Source organism: Pteropus vampyrus, unplaced genomic scaffold (assembly GCF_000151845.1).
Source record: "Pteropus vampyrus isolate Shadow unplaced genomic scaffold, Pvam_2.0 Scaffold56, whole genome shotgun sequence".
In the NCBI taxonomy this organism is placed as follows: Eukaryota; Metazoa; Chordata; class Mammalia; order Chiroptera; family Pteropodidae; genus Pteropus; species Pteropus vampyrus.
The window spans coordinates 8,345,161-8,367,511 of NW_011888837.1; the positions used below are offsets into that span (position 1 = coordinate 8,345,161).

Consider the following 22,351-nt stretch of genomic DNA (forward strand, 5'->3'; position numbering starts at 1 on the left):
TCTCTCTCTCTCTTTCCTTTAGAAGACAGTGGAAAGGAAATAGCCTACACAATCTGTTGACTGAATCAACAGGTTACACAGGTTACAGATTTTCTATGTTTGCTTAATCAAATTAAGTTACTTTTTAAGCCAAAGATAAAATTTCTTCTTTATCCCTAGATGCTACTCCTCATTCTACATTCCTTCATAATTAAATCCAAATTTTTCATCTTAACTTAGCAGTTCTCTGAGGCTCAGCCAATATCTTCTCTTGACTTCCCTCACTGTTCAATGATCAGAGATTTGTTGGGTTCCCCCATCTAATCTTCCTGCCCCCAGTCTGTTGTCTCTAGGAATTCTTACATACAGCACTTCGCACATAAAAAATAATCTTCCTCACCAGTAAAATATATTTTCTTGATTAACCTTCGAATGCTTCCACACCCCCATACTTTACAATCTACCTTGATTTTGATTATTAGAGTACTAATACAAAATAACATCCCTATTTTTCCCTATCACAAAATAGTATCCTTCTAGAAGCCATGCTTCAATCATCTTGGTAACATCTTAAGCACTTGGACATAGCAAAATGAAAGGAATGAAAATTTACCTCACAATAACTAAAGCTAACCCCTTCATTAGCGTACCATCAAAACTTACTGCCTGCCTACCCCCAAAGACTTCTACCCACAATTACTTGACAACCAATCTATATTTCCACTATTAAGCATATCTTACATACTGTGCTGGGTGTCTTCCATTTTCTCTTTCAGATCTACTCTCCACTCCTCCCTACCCTTTTCTGTAGACTGTCCTTCGTTGACTGTAGAGTGGTGAGAAATAAACATCCAACTCCCCAAAGCATTTGAAAGCATAAAGCTAAAATCAATGAAAAGGAGATAGATAGATAGATAGATAGATAGATAGATAGATAGATAGATAGATCATTTTCATGTAAAAAGGAAATACTTCCTGTATTTTGTTTTGTTTTTATTTGTGCTATATGTCACCGTTATTTGCTTGCTATTAAACTAATTGAAATATTATTGTAAACAAATTTTATTTTTTAAATGTAGGTGACACTAGTGTCACAGGTCCCTTAAAAATTCTCTGCAAACTAAACTTAAAGTCAAGTTTAAACAGATACAACTTTCCACCTGTCACATTCAAGCAGCCTGTACTCATACTGATGTTATATACTGAAGAGTAACTAATCAACTTCTTGGAGATTTGTCCCAACAACCAAACAGTAATGGCAATGTTACAAATAACACTTCCCATTCATTTAAAGTTACTGTTGTTTCCAAAAATTATTTCACACATTTTATTACATTTTAAAAATAGGAAATATAGTTCAGACTTAAATTTTCCTCCTTGTAATGTATTCATTCTGTGCATTTTTAAAAATAATGATTTAGGAGAAAAAATAAAAAGCCATAGGCTTTCAGTCACATTGCAAGCATGGTGCCATTTATTTAGCCAACATCTGATGAGCACTTCCCATATGCCAAGGACTATGTCAAATGCTGACACTGCCACAGCAGTGAACATGTATTTTTGTACTCTTGAAGCTTGCAGAAGAGTGGGAAGACAGATAGATATTAAAGAAAGCAATTAAATTAAGTGTGACTATGATAAGGGTAGATAGGGTGCTATGGGAGAATTATCGTGAGATTTTAATCCAGTCTATAAGTCATAGCTAGGATAATCATATAATTTATAATCCAAATTGAATACTTTTCAGAGTGAGAGGGGGTGCCAATAATAAATATGGTTGGAACTATCTCAGGAAATCCAGGATGTAGGTCAACCTAGTCATACCTGATATTCAGCTTCCCCAACCCACAGAATTTATTAAATAAATTCACATTACCTTTTATGTCTCATTGTGCCTAAAACAATACTTTGCATACTATAGAATCTCAAGTATTCACATGTAAATTAAATATTCTAAAATCATAAATTCCTAAATAATTTATAAACTCTACAAAATCACTGCATCCTTTTCATGTGTTATGAATACATGAAATAGTATATAAATATTTGATTAGGTGATTACAATGAAAAATAAGAAAAAAAGTTTTTCCTTTCCATCATATTTTTAGTCCTAACATTTTGGAGCAATTTATAAGATTTTATCATAGCTAATGTTATTTAGTGCATGCATGTAATTTTAAGGAACTCATACACAAAACAATGCATTATTGGGACAATACTGTACCAAAACATATTCTATTTGAGAGCTGGCATCCAGAGACTACACCTTTATCTGAACATACTTTGCACTTTCTTAGCGCTATGTCTTTGCTTTTAAATTGTACTTCACCCAGAGTGACTTTCACATTTTCTCTTTGCCTAAAAAACTTCTATTAATTTTTAAGCCTATTTCCACACTTTAAAAAATAAAATAAAACCTTGCCTTCTTTACTGCTTTGCGATTGCTTCTCTTTCTGAACACACACTATGGGAGCCAAATCGCATGGTGGAAAGGATGCTCTAAGGAATGGAGAGCCCTGGGCAGGAGCCTCTGCTCCATCACTTATGGCACTATGGGGGCAATTCTTTAACTGATCTGGGACTCATTTTTCTTATCTGTAATAGAGAGATTAAAACAACTAGAAGTGATATTAAGAATTATTGTTCTATGAGTGATGATAAATGTTAACTGGACTTACTGTGGTGATCATTTCACAATATACACATACATCGAATCATTATGTTTACACCTAAAATCAATATAATGGTTATGTCAATTATATCTCAATAAAAACATAACAAAAAAGAATTACTGTTAACTTTTTAGGTATGTTAATGTTATTGTGGTCATGCATTATAAATAACACTTAGCTCTTAGAGATGCTACTAAAATTTACAGATGAAATAATTACATTTGTAATTTGTGGAGAAGGCAGGGAAAGGGTGACAAAGTGGTATAAATAAGGTATCGATTATTGTTGAACCTGCATTATGAGGTCCATAATATCATCCTTTTTTTTATTATATTTGAATTTTCCCATAATGAAAAGATTTTTTTAAATGTCTTAATGTTCTTTACTACTCTAAATCTCTATAATTCTATGTTAAATAAATGTTGTGTATTCAATTACCCATCAGCTATATACCCCCTTGTGATACTTCTTGTCATTTTACTATTTTTTGCTAATACTTCATATGAGTATGCCCTATTTGTTTGATTATACTATGACTTTTCTTAGACAAAGGCCTAGCTTTGGTACATTTTAATTTCTTTTATTATAACTAGATAATAAATATTCAACTCCAAAAGACCAGATTCAAATATAATTTGAAGTGAGTTAAGGACAAAAAGTGAGACTTACACTTAAAAATAACCTAGACCTTTTGAGATTAATATAGATACATATCACTTGCAAATTACTATAAATGTTAAATTAAAACTTCTCTGGAAATATATGCAGCTAATGAGTAATTTATATTTTGTCTGAGAGAGGCAAGTTTTCTTCAAAAAAATTTTTGACTGCTTAGTGCATTTTAAAAATAAATTATGAAGTTATTCACTATATTGTGTGGGAAAAATCCATGAGCACTAGTAAGCTTATTTCTCTGAAAGATACAGAATTTAAATCTATTGCTGATATTTATATATAAACTTTGCACACAAAATATTTAGTCTGCCAGCATCTGCCACTACCACAGACAGATTCAGATCAGAAGGCCCATTTCCTTCCCATGAATTTTAATAGAATATATTCACAGCTGAGGATTGGCCAGCATTTCCAAGTGATGATGAATGAGAAGACAGATGGGCCCTTGGAATAACAGAAGGCCAAGTCTTCAAAGGTGACAGTAGCCTGCCTTCTCCAACAATATCAGTATACTCACTCTCGATCTATAACCAGGCAGGCGACATCATTTTCTTCAGCAATGATGTTAGCCGATCTGACATCTTCACTGCAGACAAAAACAGGAAAGTCAATTTTCTACAGTTAGACATTAAACATCCATTTTTATTAGGGAATCTGCTATTTTGTATGAAACACCATCACTTAAATCTTCCAAAAACTATGATTTTTTTTAATATCATAATTTATACTCCACCCATTTCCCAAAAAAAGGATTTGAAATGTGTCCCAAAAAAGTTATATATACAAGAAATTCAGAGGAGAAGATAACTGCACTGGGAATAGAGAGGAATCAATGAATGCAACAGTGTATGGAAACTTTCTGCGCTTGTGTCTGCCAAAATAAAATAGCATTCCTCTGATCCAATGGGAATTGCTAATTAATACGCAGGCAGAATTGAAATTAACTGATTGAAGAAATTTATTGGAAAAACATTCAAGTAATTAACATATAATAAACCCAGAGTGTTTTTAGTGCCCTAACACCCAGTGAATTAAATAACATTAAATGTTTCCATTTCATAGAATCTAATATGTATATTTTCCATTAAAATCTCTGAAATCGGAGTATGTCTTATGACTAATGATGAATCATAGTATAATTAACAACACTGCCTTTCTTTCTCAGGGGTTCATAATATAGTGATGCATCTTATAACTGATATCTTAAATGCAATAAATTATGGCATATGATCTAACGATGGTAAATTTAATAACCTAATAAGAACCAATGAGTCAAGCATTGGCTATACTATTTCTTTAGAGACATTTATTTATATTAGTTTCCTCCCTCTATTAGTTATAAACTAAAGATGCTGAAAAAAAGGTACACCCATATGGTATCCAGTGTTCTGAGATTCATTTAACATAACCTGGAATAGCAAGCATATTGATAATGCTCCAAGCTACTTCATCAAAAGTGGCATCACACAAAGTATAATTCTGTCATCTTCCTTTAATGATGGGACAGAGAAAACCTTGATAGCCCATCTCTACATTCCAAAGAAGTTCCTCTATCCATATAGCTGGCATCCAGAGACATTCTGACATGAACTGCAGTCTTTTACAAGTTTACAGTGTCCTTGCTAGAGGACATCAGTGAAAACACTTCATCTTGATGAGCTTTTGGGTTGGGAGCTGAGTAGTTTATACTTAACTTGTATTTATGTACATATCTATATATCTATCTATATGTGTAGATAGATAGGTAGATAGATAGATAGATAGATATGATTGGGCCAACTATTTGATTTGTGAGTTCAAAAAAGAGAGGTATGGCATCCTTTTCACTTATCAGTGTCATCGTTTTGACTAGAATATTTTCTAGAAACACTTTTAAGTATTAGATGTTTGTAAATACACACATTCTTTTTATAGTAACTGTGTGTCATGGATTTATTTTTGCATATAAAATTCTGAAAGAACTCAGGACTATTTAATGCCAAGTCATGGAAATACACAGAATATAAGAAATATTGAGTCACAATCAGTGGCCCTGAGAAGTGATAGCATAAAAGTACACAAAAATGTAAAAAATATTTGTATCCAACTCTCCTTTTCATTGATTTTAGCTTTATGCTTTCAAATGCTTTGGGGAGTTGGATGTTTATATTAAATATAAATTCCTATGTTTCTCATGAGAAAACACTGTAATTTGCTAGCTGCAACATACACCATAAATTATTTCATATCCAGCAAAACCAGACAGCATATTTCCTTTCAAGAGCTATTTTGACTCTATAGTGCATTTATAAAGTTCTCTGAACTTTCAAACTTTAGTTCTTTATTTTAGCTTGGAGGTATGAGAAGAATAATCTGTAAATCTTAAGAACAAATACTTTGAAGTCTTGAATAATGACATTACATGATTCTATTACATGGATGTATTCTAGTCCGTCACAAAGAAACAAAAAAGAAAAATTTCCCTATTATTGAAACATGTTTATTACCAGCCAGAAAATGAGAAAGAAAAATTCAATTTGTCTTTAAATTTCGTTTTTAAATTATCTACATAAGAGCCATATAGTTAGATTTTATTATAAAAAATAAAAGCTTCATAATTTTTAAATAACAAAATTTGTCTTCAGATATTAATTTCTAAACACTTTTTCTTTGCTCTGCCCTTATGTAATCCTGACATACAAATCAACAGAACTGGGGCTTTCTAGACAAAAGTTAGGAGGAAGGTAGATAAAGAGAAATTCTACTCCTTTTTATAAGTATTTAATTTTACTTATTTTATGAAAAGAAAGCATTTAGTAATAATATAAATTGTAAGGGTTTCTTAACTAATTTCAAGTATTCATTTAAAAACACATAAGATTCCAAAAGAAGGTTTTGCTCAAAACTTTAACTTGATCTTTTATAAAGTTATTTACATTTACAAAAATGTATTTCTTCAGACTTGAGGTTGTTTTCTGAGTTTCAGGAAGTACAAAGTGCCTCCTGAGCTATTTGATTAACTTTTGAAAATATTTCTTCTGTAAGTTAGATCAACACTAAATAAATTTATACCTCAAAAGACCTAAGGTTCGGGTAGAAATTTCAGATATACTGTTTTAGATTGTTTCTAAAACTTGTAAAATTAGTTAATAAAAATTCTTAAGAAAATATAACTTTTGTCATGATGATTAAAAAGCACACAAAACATATAAAGTCATTATTTGATATTTTTAAAAGGGGGAAATGGGGCAACATTTCAAACTCTGGAAATATAAAAACTCATTTTTAAGAGAAAATTATAATTTCCATTTCTTTAATCTCTTTTTCTGACTCTTTTTTAAACTAAAAATTTTAAAAGCGCACCTTATTTTCACTAGCAAACTTAAGACTTTCCGATTTATTTCCTATGCAAAAAATAGTACTCTGAGATTCACTTTTTTCTTGCATAATAATGAAGTTTTTTAGAAGTCAGTTTATAATTTTTAATTCCTGAACTTTGGCTGCCATTAATTTGGCAGCTCAATTTGACAACACTAAATGAGTAGTTGCACATACAAAAACAATCAAAGAATTATTTTAGTATGGTGTATAAAGTCATGGATTCACCTGATAAGAGCTTTTTCTCCAAAGTATTCTCCTTTCTGCAGTGTTTTTATCAGCTGTGGTTGATCGTGGCCCTCTGTACTCTGGGTGACTTTTACCTAAATTACATCGAACATTTAAAAAGAAAGAGAAGAAAAAAGGAAAATCTGAGCACATATCTCTTCAACCAGACCCTCCAGCTCTATACAAACTTGCCTGAGCAAATAAAAAAACAAGCCTGGATCGACTAAGAAATCCTGTGACTTAACACAATCAAATGACTCTACTTCTCTGAGAGGAAGATGCTCTGTTCGAACCCCACCTCCCAAACTAAAAAATTTTTATGTGAATCCAGTGACTTTTTCCTAGGGATATTTAAAGCAAATAATAATTGTCCTATAGGAAATCTGATTGTTTCAAAATGCCAAATAGTTGACAAATTAATCAGAACAGGGCTGAGTATCAGGAGTTCTGAATCTGGTGTTTACAAACTGTCTCACTGAATCCTATGTACCCTCTAAAATGGAATGAAAAACTGTGGATATGAAGAAGAGTCCACAAACTTTCACAGGTCATGGTGATCCACAGCCCAGGAAGGTTTAAGAACCTCCACAACAGAACCAAACAAAAACTTCAGTCTTCCTTGTTTGTGGGTAGAATTATTCCAATTCAACATGGTAACAAGGGTTCTTCATGCTGATTAGAAATTCTGATTTGCATTTATCGAAGACACGATGAATTTAAAAAAATTTTAAATTCAATTTGTTTATTAGCCAGAATTCTTTTAAAGCATGGGATCCAGGTTGAGGAGAAACGATAAAATTGGTTCTGAGTGATGAAGAGTTTCTGAGATTTGAAACTATTTTGTTAATTTATTTTTCCTTCACTGGGGGCCCAGTTCAAAGTTCAACCACCAACCAGTTTACAAAGGACAGTACCTGATTCTCTGATGAGAAATATTTGCATGAAAGAGAGAACATTTGTAAAAATCTGACAGCTTACAGACATAGGTGCTCGAGATTTTACTCTTTCAAATTTGACAAATGGTGGGGTTTTTTGTTTGTTTGTTTTTTTGTGTCTGAGGACCATTGTTAAGAATTAACACAGGAACAACTGGCAACATGCTATCCAGTCAATATCTAGGTAAAGAAAAAGATCTATTATATATATTAGTATAAAGTTTTCATCAGCATCTAAATCAATTCGAGCTATTGTGTATGAAGTCCTGAGCCAAACTGTTCTATAGCTTGATGCCTAACCATTGCTGTCTACAATTACTGAGTTCATTCTCCACTATCTGCTGCTTGTCATACCTGTTGGATGGGAAAGTGTTCCAGCCCTGATCATGGACCCTCAGACTGACTGAAAACTACACACTTATAGCTAGAAATGATCTTAGAAATAATCCAGTCATTTTATACACAATGAAATGAGATCCAAAAAGGTCTTGTGACTTGCTAAGGTCACTAGGAAGTTATTGTCTCAGCTGGAATCGATCACCCCAAACCCAGTGTTCAGACCAAATCCCATCAGATTCTTCTGAGCAGAAGTTCCTTTACCCATTCAATGCAGAGGACTTCTTACACTTCAATGCAGAACACAGTTGCATTTATGGAAAACTAATTTAGAAGGACTTTTTGATTTACTTTAAGTAATAATTAATATTTACCTTTCCTTTGGCTAAAATGAAAAAGGTACTTCCTTCCTCGCCCTCTCGTATAATATAATCTCCTTTATCATAGTATTCCTATTGGGATGAGAGAAAAAGAAAAGGTTAGGTCCAGTGAAGATGTACTAAAGATGATGACTCACATGAAATAGAACTCCTCGTGTCTTTAAAATGGTCATTTACACCTGTTTCTTTTATTTTTTGCTACTGTAACTGTAATCTTATAAGATACTGCAGTCATAAACTATGGAAAAGCAAGAAGATTTTTGCTTTATTACCTGCATTCATGTTTATCTTTCACAGAAAACAAAATCACTTGGAATACTGAATTTCAGGCATGGAGACTGAAGATATGAAGAGAAATGAGAGCAGAACAATAATCACTGATATACAGGCAGCTTTCACCTAAATCATCTAAAGATAAACTGTTTAATGATCTGCCTCAGCCTGAAACTAGGTCTAGAGTTTAGAAAAAGAACAAATTATTCTCTAATAAACTGAAAATATTATCCTCTATGGACATTGGGAATAGCAGCCTCAGTTTCTAATTTCTTGAAGAGCAAAGGTTGGGGAAATTCTACATACACAGTAACTAGCTTTTTCATATGAATTTTTTTCCCCAAAGATTTATCATTATAAAAGATTAATAGAATTTTTCACATGTAAATTTTGTTCTTCAGTGCAGGTTTATCCACACAAAATCCCAAACTGTCACTTATTTCTTTGTTTCCCTTACATATGTGTGTATAATGGAAGAATTCTTGGGTAGAAAAAATTCATCCAACCTGTCAGACCAAGAGAGCAATTCAGTCTCTTGGAAAACAAAAGATGCATTAAACTGTCCACTCCTGCTTTGCTTTAATGTGATTTTGTCTCAAAGTCACAGAACTCAAATGGATCTCTTAATCATTTATACAAGCAAAAACGGGCTTGTTCAATTTTTTTAAAAAGGCCTAATTAACAACATAAGAGCTGTCTTTTCTTTTTCTTTTAGATTTGAAAGTAAAATTTAAATGAAACTACCTTCATGTCTACTATATTTCAATATCTTTTTTGGTCACTTACTCTTAAAACCTATTTAAATTTATAGAATCAATATTACTCCTAATACTAATAACTATATCTTTTATTTACATAGCACTATGTACATTTTACAATACATTTCAACCTCTTATGGAAAGAAGCATATCTTAGGGCGAAAAATTACTTTGAAGCCAAACAGATACAGATTCAAATCCCAGTTCTCCAGCGAATTTCACTTCCATCAATCCATAAAGTTCAAATAAGAATATTCACCTTCAAAAATTTAGAGAAAAGAAGCACACTAGTTTTCTACTGCTGCTGAAAAAAATAATCACACTTACTGGCTTCAAACAACACCCATTTATTGTCTCTGTGAGTCAGAGGGTCCAGGCACAGTGTGGCTCAACTGGATTTCTCTGTATTGGGTCATTCAGGACTGAATTCAAAGTGTCATCATGGCTGTGTTCCTTCCTGGAAGCTCCAGGGCAAAATCCACTTTCAAGTTTAATCAGGATGCTGGCAAAATTCAGTTCCTTGTGGCTGTAGGGTAAGGCCCCTACATGCTGGCTGGCTGCCGGGGGCTGCTCCTTAGCTCCTAGAGGCCTCTCTCTGTCCAGTCCTTGCACAGATGCCGCCTACATTTCAGAGCCAGCAACGACACATGGAATGCTCCTTCCACTTGAAATCCCTCTGACTTCCACTTCTGCTGCATCTCTCTGATGTTAGTCAGAGAAAATTCCCAGCTTTTTAAGGGTTCATAGAATTATATGTGGCTCACCTAGATAATCCAGAATAATCTTCCTCTTTTAAGGTCCAGAACCTTAATTATATCTGCAAAGTCCCTTCTGCCATGTAACATAACATTTCACACATTCCAGGGATCAGGGTCTAGATATTTTAGGGGAGTCCATTCTGTCTACCACAATAAGCCAATTAAAGACCACGTGTGTGTGCGTGTTTGGAAGCATTAAAAGCATCTGAATTATAGTAAATACTCAATGTTTGCCAAATTAAAGAGGATAATGGTTTGCTTAGCTGTTCTTTAAATCTTCTGGACCTCAGTTTACCTTTCCTGTAAAATTAAAATTATATTACCTACCACACCTAATGTTGCCTGAGGATGAGGTGAGACACTATATCTCCAGCATTTGGTGGCACGTTTGGTATATACCAAGCACCCAGTGACTGTTAATTCCTGTGAAAGAGGCTGTGAGCTAGTCATCAGAGTCTTCCACAGTGAACTGCGCTCCTCAGCCTTCCTGCTGTGGCCGCGTGCTTAATCTTTAGCTAAAAGAATCTGAGCAGAAGTGGTGTGTGCTTCCTCCATGCCAGGCCCATGAACCGTTTCAGGCATGTGTCTTCATACTTTTCCCCCAGCAGTAATGGCATGACCCTATCTTGGAATAGGGGCCATGATAAAAATGGCAGAGTCGCCATCAGCTTGTGTTCTCTAAAGACTCTTTCAAACAGGGACTGTCCTCCTTGGACTGTTACATAAGCAAGTGACAAACTTCTGTTTTAGTTGGAAAATAATATTTCAAGTCTTTTGCATCACAGTTTGCCTACTCCAATTCTTATTCTTTCTCATTTTAGCTTTACCACAACATATAAGCTTGATTTTACAATTGAGATGACTATAACCCTGGGAGGTTAAGTGGGTGCCCACGATGCCACCACCCAGGTATCTTCTGTATGTAGCTAATGTTCAGTTCTCTTTACCGAAACTGCCAGTGTCATGTTAGATGTTCATGTTTCAGGCTGTTCTTCAGTCTCTCCCATTCCCATCTCAGTCTCTGTCCCCATTCCCCACATGGAGCACAGAAACGTGAAGAATTTCTGAAGTGCTATTTTTCAGTTATTATAAAGACATTTGGGTGTGTGCGGATGCACAGCTTTAATTCCTGTCGGTCAGATTATTTAAAAGGGATAAGCTTGAAAGGGAACACTGAGAAAGAGTTTTGTTGTTTCTTAAAGGGCAACCTTCCTAGTGGTATTTTTTCCAGGAGTGATTCTTTGTCACCCAAAACCATGGGAGAAAGATAAATAATACCTCCCAGTGTGTTGACAGTAACTTCATAGATCAGAAAAGGCTGTGGATGTAGGTCAGACCAAAAATATATAGTGGTAAGTCCTGGCTATGATGCTAGACGGCAGTATTTGTCAACTGGGGAGCGTAGCCAGTCTAGCCACAGTAGTTACCAAGACCAAAAAGAGAAATGCAAACTGTGTGGTTATTGTGCTGTGGTTACGTTGTAGAGGAGTTCCTTAGAGGACCAAGAAGCCATAGACCTTATCCTGTGGAGCAAATATTTTCAAGCGTTTTTCACTCTACAGTAAAAAATACATTTTATATGTACACCCAAATACACACACATGAGCATGCACAAATACAGACATTTGTATAAAATTGAAACGTTTTTCCAAACAATGCTTATACTTACTATTTTAAAAATAGTAAGTATATTTTTTAAAAGTGTTCCTCTAATTTGGTTTCATGATCTACTAATGAATTGTGACCCACAGTCTGAAAAAGATGTTTCAAAAGAAGATGTCCAGAAACCTGGAGAGTAGCTACAGAGTGTATGGCAAAAGGGAAAAATAAGGAAATAATTCCAGGACAGACTGAGAGGTAGAAGTCAGAAGAAAACTATACAAACAGCAACAGCGGAAGATGGAAAGACTTTTTCACTGTAAAGAAAATGCTCATTCTAACAAGATGCTAGAGCCCCAGGGTCTGTAAATAGAATACATAAAACTAGAAGAAAAACCTAAGGGGTTTTTTTGTTTGTTTTTTGAAGGACAGAGACAAAGAAGCAAGCCTATGAATTCCTTAGAGTAATTAAGGTGTGGCTGGAAATCTTCATTACAAAGAAGTACTGATAATACACAATCAGTGTAGGGCGTACATGCACACACACATTCTGTGCATTATGTGACTTTGTACCCAAGTTGGTTGCTTTAAAAACTATGTACAGTTATTTGGGTTGTTACCAGCAGTGTTTTGTTGGTCCAAGCACAATAGTTAAAATACCTTAGAAATTTAAAGCAAATACAACTTGATCAGTAGACTTTATCAACCACAATTTAGTACCTGATTACTAAATTACAAAGAACCAGAACCAGAACCTACAAAATGAAAACTGACAGAAATTCTTCTGATTTGGGTAAGTCAACTGAATAGAATTCTGTAATTAAAACATTAAAAGAGCCTGTAGAGATGTGGCCCACCACCTCTTATTTTGTAGATTAGAAAACACTAATGCCCACCATAATTTAATGATGGCTGCTATTGACAGAGGCTTGACCACAAACCCTAATCTCTGGACTTCAGACTAGTGAACTTTCTACAACTAGCTGCCCAGCCTTTAAATAACTGGACCATAAACTGTGGCAAAATCCACAATTATCTCAACTTTCTTATGGCTCTTCATGTAATCATTAAAATGAGAAAAACCCTCTGGCTTCTGCAAGTGTAATCAGGAACTAAAGAAATGCTAAACTTTTGAAAAATGATTAAAATAAAAAGAAAAATTCCTGAATGAAGAGGCAGACTATAGCAAACTCTAAATATGCATTTTCTGTTCATAACTTTAAACTAGTGTGTCTCAAACTTTAATAAGAGCAAGAATTGCACAGTTGAAATGTTTAAATGTGGATTTCTGGGTCCCTACTTCACCAGAGTTTCTGTGAAGTAGTAGCTGGCCATCTGCCTTTTAAGCAGCACTAACAGTGACCTGAGTAGGGCAAGGACATTCCACACTGCTCCGCCCCTACCCTACTTCCGCCACACCTCAGTTTTGTGTAAGATGGTGTGTCAGAGTTGCAGTGGGGAGGGTCACTAGGTTAAGTATCAAAGCTCAGTAACAAAGAGTTAGGGGACTTTTCCATCAACCACACAGTCCAATCCCATGTTTCCTGGATTGATCACCATGTGGGGAAGCAGAAACTCCTTCTGCTCTTGTCTTCCGTACAACACAACTGCCAGGTGCATATGTCACATTACCATTTTCATTGTCATTAAGAGCTACACTGCATTTGGAATTTTTATCATGCTTTACGATGTTCGATGTTCGATGTTCAATGTTCATTAGTTAACTCTTAAAGCACACCAGTGAATGTCTTGGTACTATTTTCACTCTCCTTTTCCCTTCAGATCCCAAGAAGAGGTTTAAAGACAATATCTGCCTCTAGGACTGAATGTTCCAGAGATGAGCTAAAGCAAGAAATGTTATTCTAACACTACATAATTGGGGCCATTTGGTCTAGGAGTTCAACAGTCAGTCTTAACAAACACATCGGATCAACTGCTTGGTGACAGGAAGTTACAATTCCCCTTTCCCATCCCCACACAAAAATTGTAAAAACTCCCAAATCAATTCCTAAATAGCATGCCAGATTTAGCCTGTTTTTTCTCAAAGATTACGGAGCCAGTTTATGGGACAGCTGGTCCTGGAAGTCAGCGGGTGCTCTGTCATAACTCCAATGCAATAGCGATTGGCTGTTGTCAGGACCCTAGTGATGGGTCATTAGTCCAAGCTATGCTGGTAAATAATGTGCTTTTCTTAGCACTAAATAGATCTCATTACTCCCTTGTTAATCACTTTCACATTTGAGAATTTTCACACGTTACAGAGTCACATTTGTTTGCCAGGTATGAATAAAGAGCCCTTTATAAACTGCGCTGCTGTCTGCAAATTCTGAGATACAATAAAGCCTTTCTAGGGTGTTTTAAAAGATGAGACTTTCAAATTTGAATTGTGTGTTAATTAATACTGGATTTGAGCCCCCACCTATATATTCTGTAGCTGTTGCCTGCAGCTGCTATAAATAAGTCTAATTTACCATTTATTTTTAATGATACTAAATTTTAATATTTGCTGTCAGCATGGAATTCCCCTCTGGTGAATCTACTCTATTAGTATTATATTAAAAACAGATTTCTTCAGTTAACAAAAAATATAGGGCCTCTCCAGCTTTTTTAAAAAAAAAACACACACTCAAAAATTAGGATGAATTATTAATTTGTAACATCTGTCATTGGGTTATATTACATTGGGAAAATCCCAAGAGATGCAGGGCAAGCAGTCCTCTTGAAAATGACTTCATATCTGAACACTCTGGGGACACAAGACCAGGCACTGTGTCATCATGGCCTGTCCTTGATAAACTGCTAGATGGGGTCCATGAATTGTAAATGGAAACATTACTGGTGTCACACTTAGGAATAAAATGGTTAGTGCTCCCTTCTCAACAGGTATTAGTTTACATTGTATATTGTGATTGACAGAGGAATGAATCTGTCTGTCAATATCAATCTTGTAGGGTTTATTTATTTATTTATTTAGTCTCCTCCTGAGAACAGCTTTATAAAGCTTAGAGTCTACATGGGACTTGTTTACTATGCCTTAAATTCCTTTAAGTTCCGGAAAAGCCGTTTTGGTTTCAATTAGGGAGAGGTTATTTGCTTTGGATTTTAATCTGTGAAATCTGAAGAGATTTTTATATAATACATATCATTAGAATCCAAAGAACATGTCCTAAATGCCTTATTCACAAAAAGACGTGACTAGTCTTGGACTATAACCAATCATCAAGGTGATGCCTAATATGAGATTTTTAATACATTCCAACATGCCATTTTCCCCTAGATATTAAAATAAGTAAAGTGCTTCTTAAGTGCAGGTTCTTTTATTATTATTATTTATTTTTATTTTTAAAAAATTTATTTATTTTACATATTTGACCCCTTTTATCCCATCTACCTCCCCCCTCCCTATAAACAATTAGAATTGTTTTTTTTTTCCTAGTGTCATTTCATGACATAGAGTTTTCAAGTATGGAGCATTTCATAACCTAATTCAGAAGCCTGTCACCAAAAGCTGCAATATACCATTTCTCTACTCCATTTCCCAATTATGTATCACTGAATCCTTTATACTATGAAAACTATAAGAGATTGTGGTGTTAACTGCAGAAAATCAAATGCTTCTTGAGTAAGGCAGATTAATTTTATGAAATATACTAAAAAGATTAAAATATGTAAATCAAATGTCACTTTACATATGCAAATCCAATTTCCTTTTATACATTTCATAAGAGTTGCCTAAAGCTGTCTCAGCCCCTTAATTCAGTGTGAATTGGCCTAACATTTTTCACTATAGAAAAAAACCTCCTTGTCTCAGTAGACTGGTGATGTACCATCTTTTCCTTTCTATTCATTTACAGTGCTAATAATGACTAGATTATACAATCTCTTGACGAAATATATTTTTTGCTTTAAAATTTCTTACCACTTCCAAGCAGTCAATGATCTTGGTTAATTTGTCTTCAGGTAAATTCTTCAGCAAGGATACACTTCAAAATTAAAAAGAAACATTTATTTCATTATCTTCCCGAATTAAACTATAAATACCTATACATTTAGTTTAAAATCTTTACGTTCATTTAAAAAACGCACTTTCATTTTTCCAAAGTAAACCTCCAAATGTATTACACATAAATAACTGAATTTCAAATACATTAAAATTATGTAAACACATATAATCTCAGACATTTATCATAGTCAAATAAAAATAAGATAGCATAAAGAGAAAAATCAAATTTTGTCTATTTAGGGGTAAAAAAAACATTACATTTCTTGTTCATTTTCAAAGTGAATCACTTCTAGGAATGTGTTTCTCTCCACATCTCAATATTTCTTTTATTAGCATGGGTGAAGAGCTCTGCTTCCAGAAGGGGGATAAGATTCTCACCTAACTCCTTATAATTAAGTAAAGACTGAATCCAGGGGGAAATATAGGAATTAGCATGGAAATGATCTTTGATTATTAGTTATACTATGCTGTCTTTTAAAAGTAATGACAGCCAGAGGCATGTAATAGAAATATCTTTACAAATAATAATACGGAGAAAATGAAATAGAATATTAAAAATTATTTTTTAAAAAAATCAGAAATTCCACTCAGTATGATTAACCAATTAATATGATTAAATTGTTCTATTAAAGAAATTTCTCCTCGACAATACCCACTTTTACTCAGGTCTGTTAATAAGATTTCTATAAGATAAATATGTCTTTCTTACCATCTAAAATTTAACACCTCTAAGGAAAAAAATGATGCTATTCCAAATATTCATGAAATGGAAAGACATGGGATAGCACATGAGAACTCCAACTACACTGCTAACTTTCTGCTTCTTGGATTGAACAGTAACTTGATGTGCTCATCTTGTTATTATGTTTTATAAATTACACTATGTACTATGTGTCATTTATAGACATCATATACTTCATAGTAAAAAGATATAAGTGGAAAAAGAAAGAGCTTACTGTGTATTATGAAACAAATAGAAATGTATTTCTCTGATATGTCTCCCCATTAATGAAAAAGTAAAAGAGTAACCAGAATTCATCATTGATTAACACATGCCTGTCATGAAAGTTCTACTTCTAGTCCACACTGGGATCTATGATGTCAGTGAAAATTCTCCCCTGTAAACTAATACCTTTGGGGATTGGTGAGGAAATTGATGTGAGGAAAAATCTTTTGTCTGTCTCCCCTCCATGAAGGCAGAGAGCAGGTTTATCATGTTCACCACTGAATCCACAATGTTTAGGGCTTGGCAAGAAGTAATTGTTGACTGAATGCATGAATGAGATAACAAAAGCAAGAAGAAAAGAAGGAAGAAATATGTACTAGTAAATTCTCTGAGCTCCTGCCACTAAGAGAACGTACTAGACTCCAACGGAATGAACTGCTACACCTAGAGTTTCAGGTTTTATCTGACATTCAAATGCAACCCATGGGCACTGGTTTATTTATTTATCCTTTTTTTGCCCTTGCATAAGTGCAGTTCATTAGCTTTAAATGCTGACTTGTGTTGCTCAGTTGTTGGATTTTGAGATCCCCTATATTCACGTAGACCCTAAATTGCTAAAGCATTGGTTGGTATAAAGGTAAGGCACCTGCTTATCATTACTGCAGCTCTACCAGGAGTCATTGTTGACTCTGGGAGAGTAAATCAGAAAGATTCTCTATGAGAAACCTCAACACCTGCAATGTTCCACTGATCAACAATGCGTTCATTCAACATTTATTGTGTCCTCACTATATTCAAGGCCCTGTACAGCCCTAAAATCATTGGTTCTGCAGGCTAATTATGCAAGATAAAATTACTATACTTAAAAAGAACTTAGAATTTAATTTTGGAAACTGTGAGATTTTTTATTATTACTACTTGTCATAGGTAACACCTCATTACAGTATGTATTACAGTTTCAGAGACTGTCAAAACTCCCACAAAAGACACAGAGATAGTTTAAATATGAAACATACTTTCTAAGAAACATTTTTAATGTATAACTGACTTTTCCACTTATGTAGGTATTTGTTTCTCTATAATTTGATGTATCTAAATAGAGGTATAAAGCAGTTCACAACCAAGCGTGTTCCAAGGTTCCATGCCATCATGGCAAGCATAGTAACATTTTTGGCATGTTCATTTCCTATAAATATAATAACCTGGAAGACGGTGTAGCTAGGCAATGGTGTGGCTATTCTTTACCCAAGAAAAAGAACGTCTCAGGTAAAGCAAGTAAGGATAATAAAATAAATGAATGTTAATATTATTCTAAGTAAAGCATTATTAGAAAGATTATCTTTTGCTACCTTCTTCCAAAATATAGGGTATTTTTCAAAGTCAACTGAGCAACTCATGTGAATATTTTAGGATTTTTAGCACATTTTTCTACATTACATTCAACGACTCCATCAATATAATGCAAAATTAGCAAAAGAAATCAGTGTACAAGGCTAATGGGAATTAAATATAATTTTTTATATATAGTGGCATTTACTGCAAAGAAATACTTCTAGGTTTAATCGTGCAGAAAATTTCTAAGAGAAGCTATGATGAAATAATCTGATAAAACCAACATATCCACAATATGGCAACATCATCTTCTCTTTTATACAATGTATTATTCTTACCTTCTGAGAAAGTTTCTGTACTGTTCATCTCTAGCTTGAGCTGTCCTTCTCATTATATTCTGGAATACCTCTCGATCTAGTGCCCAAGTTTTAGCACTGGTAATAGCTTTAGGAAAAAAATCAAGAAAATAATAAAATATTATTTAGCTCTATATTAAGAAAACATAGAAAAATGTTAATCAATAAATTTTTATGTTCTCAAAAATAGTAGTTCTTGGAAAAATGCATTATTAAAAATGCAAATAAAAAGCAGCAGTGATATAAATAGTAGATAATTTTATAAAATCATTTTTGGCTTTGATATGAACCATGGTTTGGAATTGAGTAGCAAAAGATTTCCTTTCTAATTATGTTTTCCTTAGGATGATATTAAAGTTAGTTTGCAATTCCCAATTATGCAGGATATGTTTCAGACTTGTGCTGTGACACAAGAGAAAGCCAGTCAGCCTGTTGTTAATCTAGAGAATGAAGAATTTATAAGCAGATAATTGAAAGTTAAAGATCTCTGGGTGTATGAGTATGTTTTTGTGTCTTTTTATGTTTTTTAGACTGTTGGTAAAGAGAGCCAATACAGTTTAAGGATCTCTGCGTGAATCAGTCATCGTGACATTCTTCTTAAAAATACAGATACCCGGGGCCCATTGCCAGAGATTCTGATTCAGGTTTAGTGTGAGACCCTGAATCTGCATTTCTATCAAATACTGCAGCAGTGCTGAGACCTGTCACCCAGTCCCAAACCCTGAGAAACACCACATCTAAGTAACTCAGAAGAAAACTCAAGATTGAATAAAGTCAAAACTTAAGAAGAAACTTTTAAACTAATCTCAAAAGTCATTCATGAAAACTCTCATTAATCAATTACCTCATACCCCTTTTGACATTTATACACTTTCATTGGTTTAATTAATTTTTTTGGTTTATAACATGGCCAGAATCTCATAGAGAATGGAAAGCAAACATTCTGGATGAGCAAGTGGTAGACATCTACACAGTAAAAAAGTGAAATAGCAATTAAAGCAAATATTGAAATCATTTAGTTTAAAGCCATGTTCATACTTTATATACAGGTATCCAATGAAAAAGTTCTTTAAGACTTGACTTACTTTGGCAAGTGCTTCAATATAAATCCTTTTATAAGCATAGCATTTCTATTAATAAGAGTATATGGGTCACAATGGGAGACAAAATAGACTGAATCAGGATGCAATAGTGACTCTACTAGATTATCTTTAACATCGTATAACAATTTAAAAATACAGCATTTCATCTCCTGTTACCTTTCACAGAGGCGGTCCTTGTACAGTTGTATAAAATGGCTAGTTCCCCAAACGTGGTCCACATAGGGATGGATGATAGCAATTTCTCCCCTTGGAATACCTCTAATCGGCCCTCTATCAAGTAGAATTAAAAATAATAATAATCAAAATCTTCCTGAATTCCATAAATTAAAAAAAAAATCAGAAATTACACAAAGCATACAGTTAAGGTATCTTATGATTCTCATTATAATAAAGTGTTTTAGAATGCAGACTAAAACCAGTTCTGCCACTTTTAGCTGGTTTGTCTTGAGAGAGTTACCCTCTCTGCTTGAGGTTCCTTGTCAATAATGGGGATAATAATAATATTTACTTCCCGTGTTTGTTGTGCAATATAAAGAAATTAATATTAGTAGGGAACTTAAAACAATGGCTCGCACATAGTAAATGCCATTAAGTGTTAGCTATTGTTAATATTATCACTGTTACAAAATTCTTCCTCTGAGCAGTGGATGGCAAGTGTTTTATTTAAAATTCATTCTACCCCATAAAAAATGTAGCACATAAAACGATTTCTCTTGTATAAGAAACACAATAATTACTGCATGTCTTGAAAACACAACAAAGCTGTTCACACTGATAGAAGGACGAACTTGTCATAACTAAGAAGTGCCCTGGCCCTGCAGTCAGACTGTCTGGTTCTGACTAGTCAAGGCTGTGTGCCTTGGGTAAGTTACTTTACTATACCACAGTAGTTGCCTAACCCCTTGTTCACTGAAATGAGCTAATAAGTGGAAGTCACTGAGAAGAGTGCTTGAGAAAGGCAGTATCAAGGGAATCAGAAGACAAAGCACAAACTGCAAAAGACAATCTGATACATGACTGTTGTATAAAATATATAAAGAACTCTTAAAACTCTTAAAATGAACAACCTAGCTGAAAAATGGACCAAAAACCTTAACAGACACTCACCAAAGAAGATATACAGGTGGCAAATAAGCATATGAAAAGACACTCCACATCATATGTTATCAGGGAAATGTAAATTTAAAAAGGTACCACTACACACCTATTAGAATAACCAAAATCCAGAAAACTGACATCATCAAATGCTGACAAGGATGTGGAGCAAAAGGAACACTCATATATTTTTGGTGAGAATGCTATCTGGTACAGCCCTTTTGGAAGAGAGTTTGGTGGTTTCTTATAAAACTAAACATACTCTTACCACACAATCCAGCAATCACACTACTTGATATTTACTCATAAGAACTTATGTCCACACAAAAACCTACACACGGATTTTTTATGGCAGCTTAACCATAATAGCCAAAATTTGGAAGCAACCAAAATGTCCTCTATTAGGTGACTAGATAAATAAACAGTGGTACATCCAGACAATGGAATATTATTCAGTGCTAAAAATAAATGAGCTATCAAACCATGAAAAGACATGGAGGAATCTTAAATGCATGTTACTAAGTGAAAGAAGCCAATCTGAAAAGGCTACATACTGTATGATTCCAACTGTATGACGTTGTGGAAAATGGAAAACTATGGTGAAAAAAAGATGAATGCTTGTCAGGGGTAGAATGAAAGGAGATGAATAAGCAGAGTACAGAGGATTTTTAGGACAATGAAAATGCTCTGTATGATATTATAAAGAACAATGCATGTCATTATACATTTGTCTAAACCCATAGAATGAAGAATACCAAGAATGAACCGTAAGATAAACTGTGAACTATGGGAGGTTAGGATGCATCAATATATGTCCATCATTGGTTTTAATTAATTAAAACAATTTTTAAAAATGTACCACTCTGGTGAGTAATGCTGATAATAGGAGATGCTATAGATGTGTGGGGGGTAGGGGATATATGGAGAATTTCTACATTTCCCTCTCTCTCTTTTTTGTTTTTTTTTGTTTGTTTGTTTGTTTTTTTGGTAAAACTAAAACTATTTAAAAAAAAAACAGTCTTAAAAAAAAGAATGCTTGGCAGTAATCTTTTTTAGGCAAAGGTGGGGGAAGAAGAGGCAGCACTTTGGACAACCTCCTCACAATTTTCCTCCCTGGAAATTCTATTCTCCTTTCCCATTGAACGAATGCAGATAAAACCTTACCTAACCAAAATCATATGCAAAAAAGACCTATATTCTCAGAGGAAGACAAATGGTGGAGTTATGCTCTTTCTCTTGCAGAAATTCCTTCTCTAACTCACCGCTAAGTATCTCTAGATTGTCTCGATCCATCTGTCCTATCGACAAATCTGAGGCGAGCACCTAGGTTTTACCAGGAATTGGTCTAGGTACCAGAGAGACAGAGCGGACAAAACAGAAAAGATATTGATTCTGATAGAACTTACAGTCTAGTAATAAATAAAGTCTGTTTTAGCTCCAAATCCTACAAATTAGATATGAAAAAAATTAATAACTTCTCATTACAACTAAATTCTTTTCCATCCAAACCACTTAATGGTACCGTCAAGTTGGTTTCATGGATCTTAATGCATTTCAAGTTTTTTT

At 34.0% G+C, this 22,351-nt stretch overlaps 1 protein-coding gene across 1 annotated transcript in view; it reads right to left on the reverse strand.

Annotated features, from left to right (window-relative positions):
* The window catches only part of PRKG2 (protein kinase, cGMP-dependent, type II), an 86,024-nt gene that overhangs the window by 41,351 nt on the left and 22,322 nt on the right, over positions 1–22,351 (reverse strand). The window contains exons 3-8 of the mRNA XM_023530856.1: positions 19,847–19,960; positions 18,570–18,675; positions 15,870–15,933; positions 8,557–8,634; positions 6,912–7,006; positions 3,844–3,912 (exon numbers count right to left, since the gene is read on the reverse strand). Coding sequence (XP_023386624.1) covers positions 3,844–3,912; positions 6,912–7,006; positions 8,557–8,634; positions 15,870–15,933; positions 18,570–18,675; positions 19,847–19,960 — 526 coding nt within the window. The remainder of the gene's footprint in view (positions 1–3,843; positions 3,913–6,911; positions 7,007–8,556; positions 8,635–15,869; positions 15,934–18,569; positions 18,676–19,846; positions 19,961–22,351) is intronic.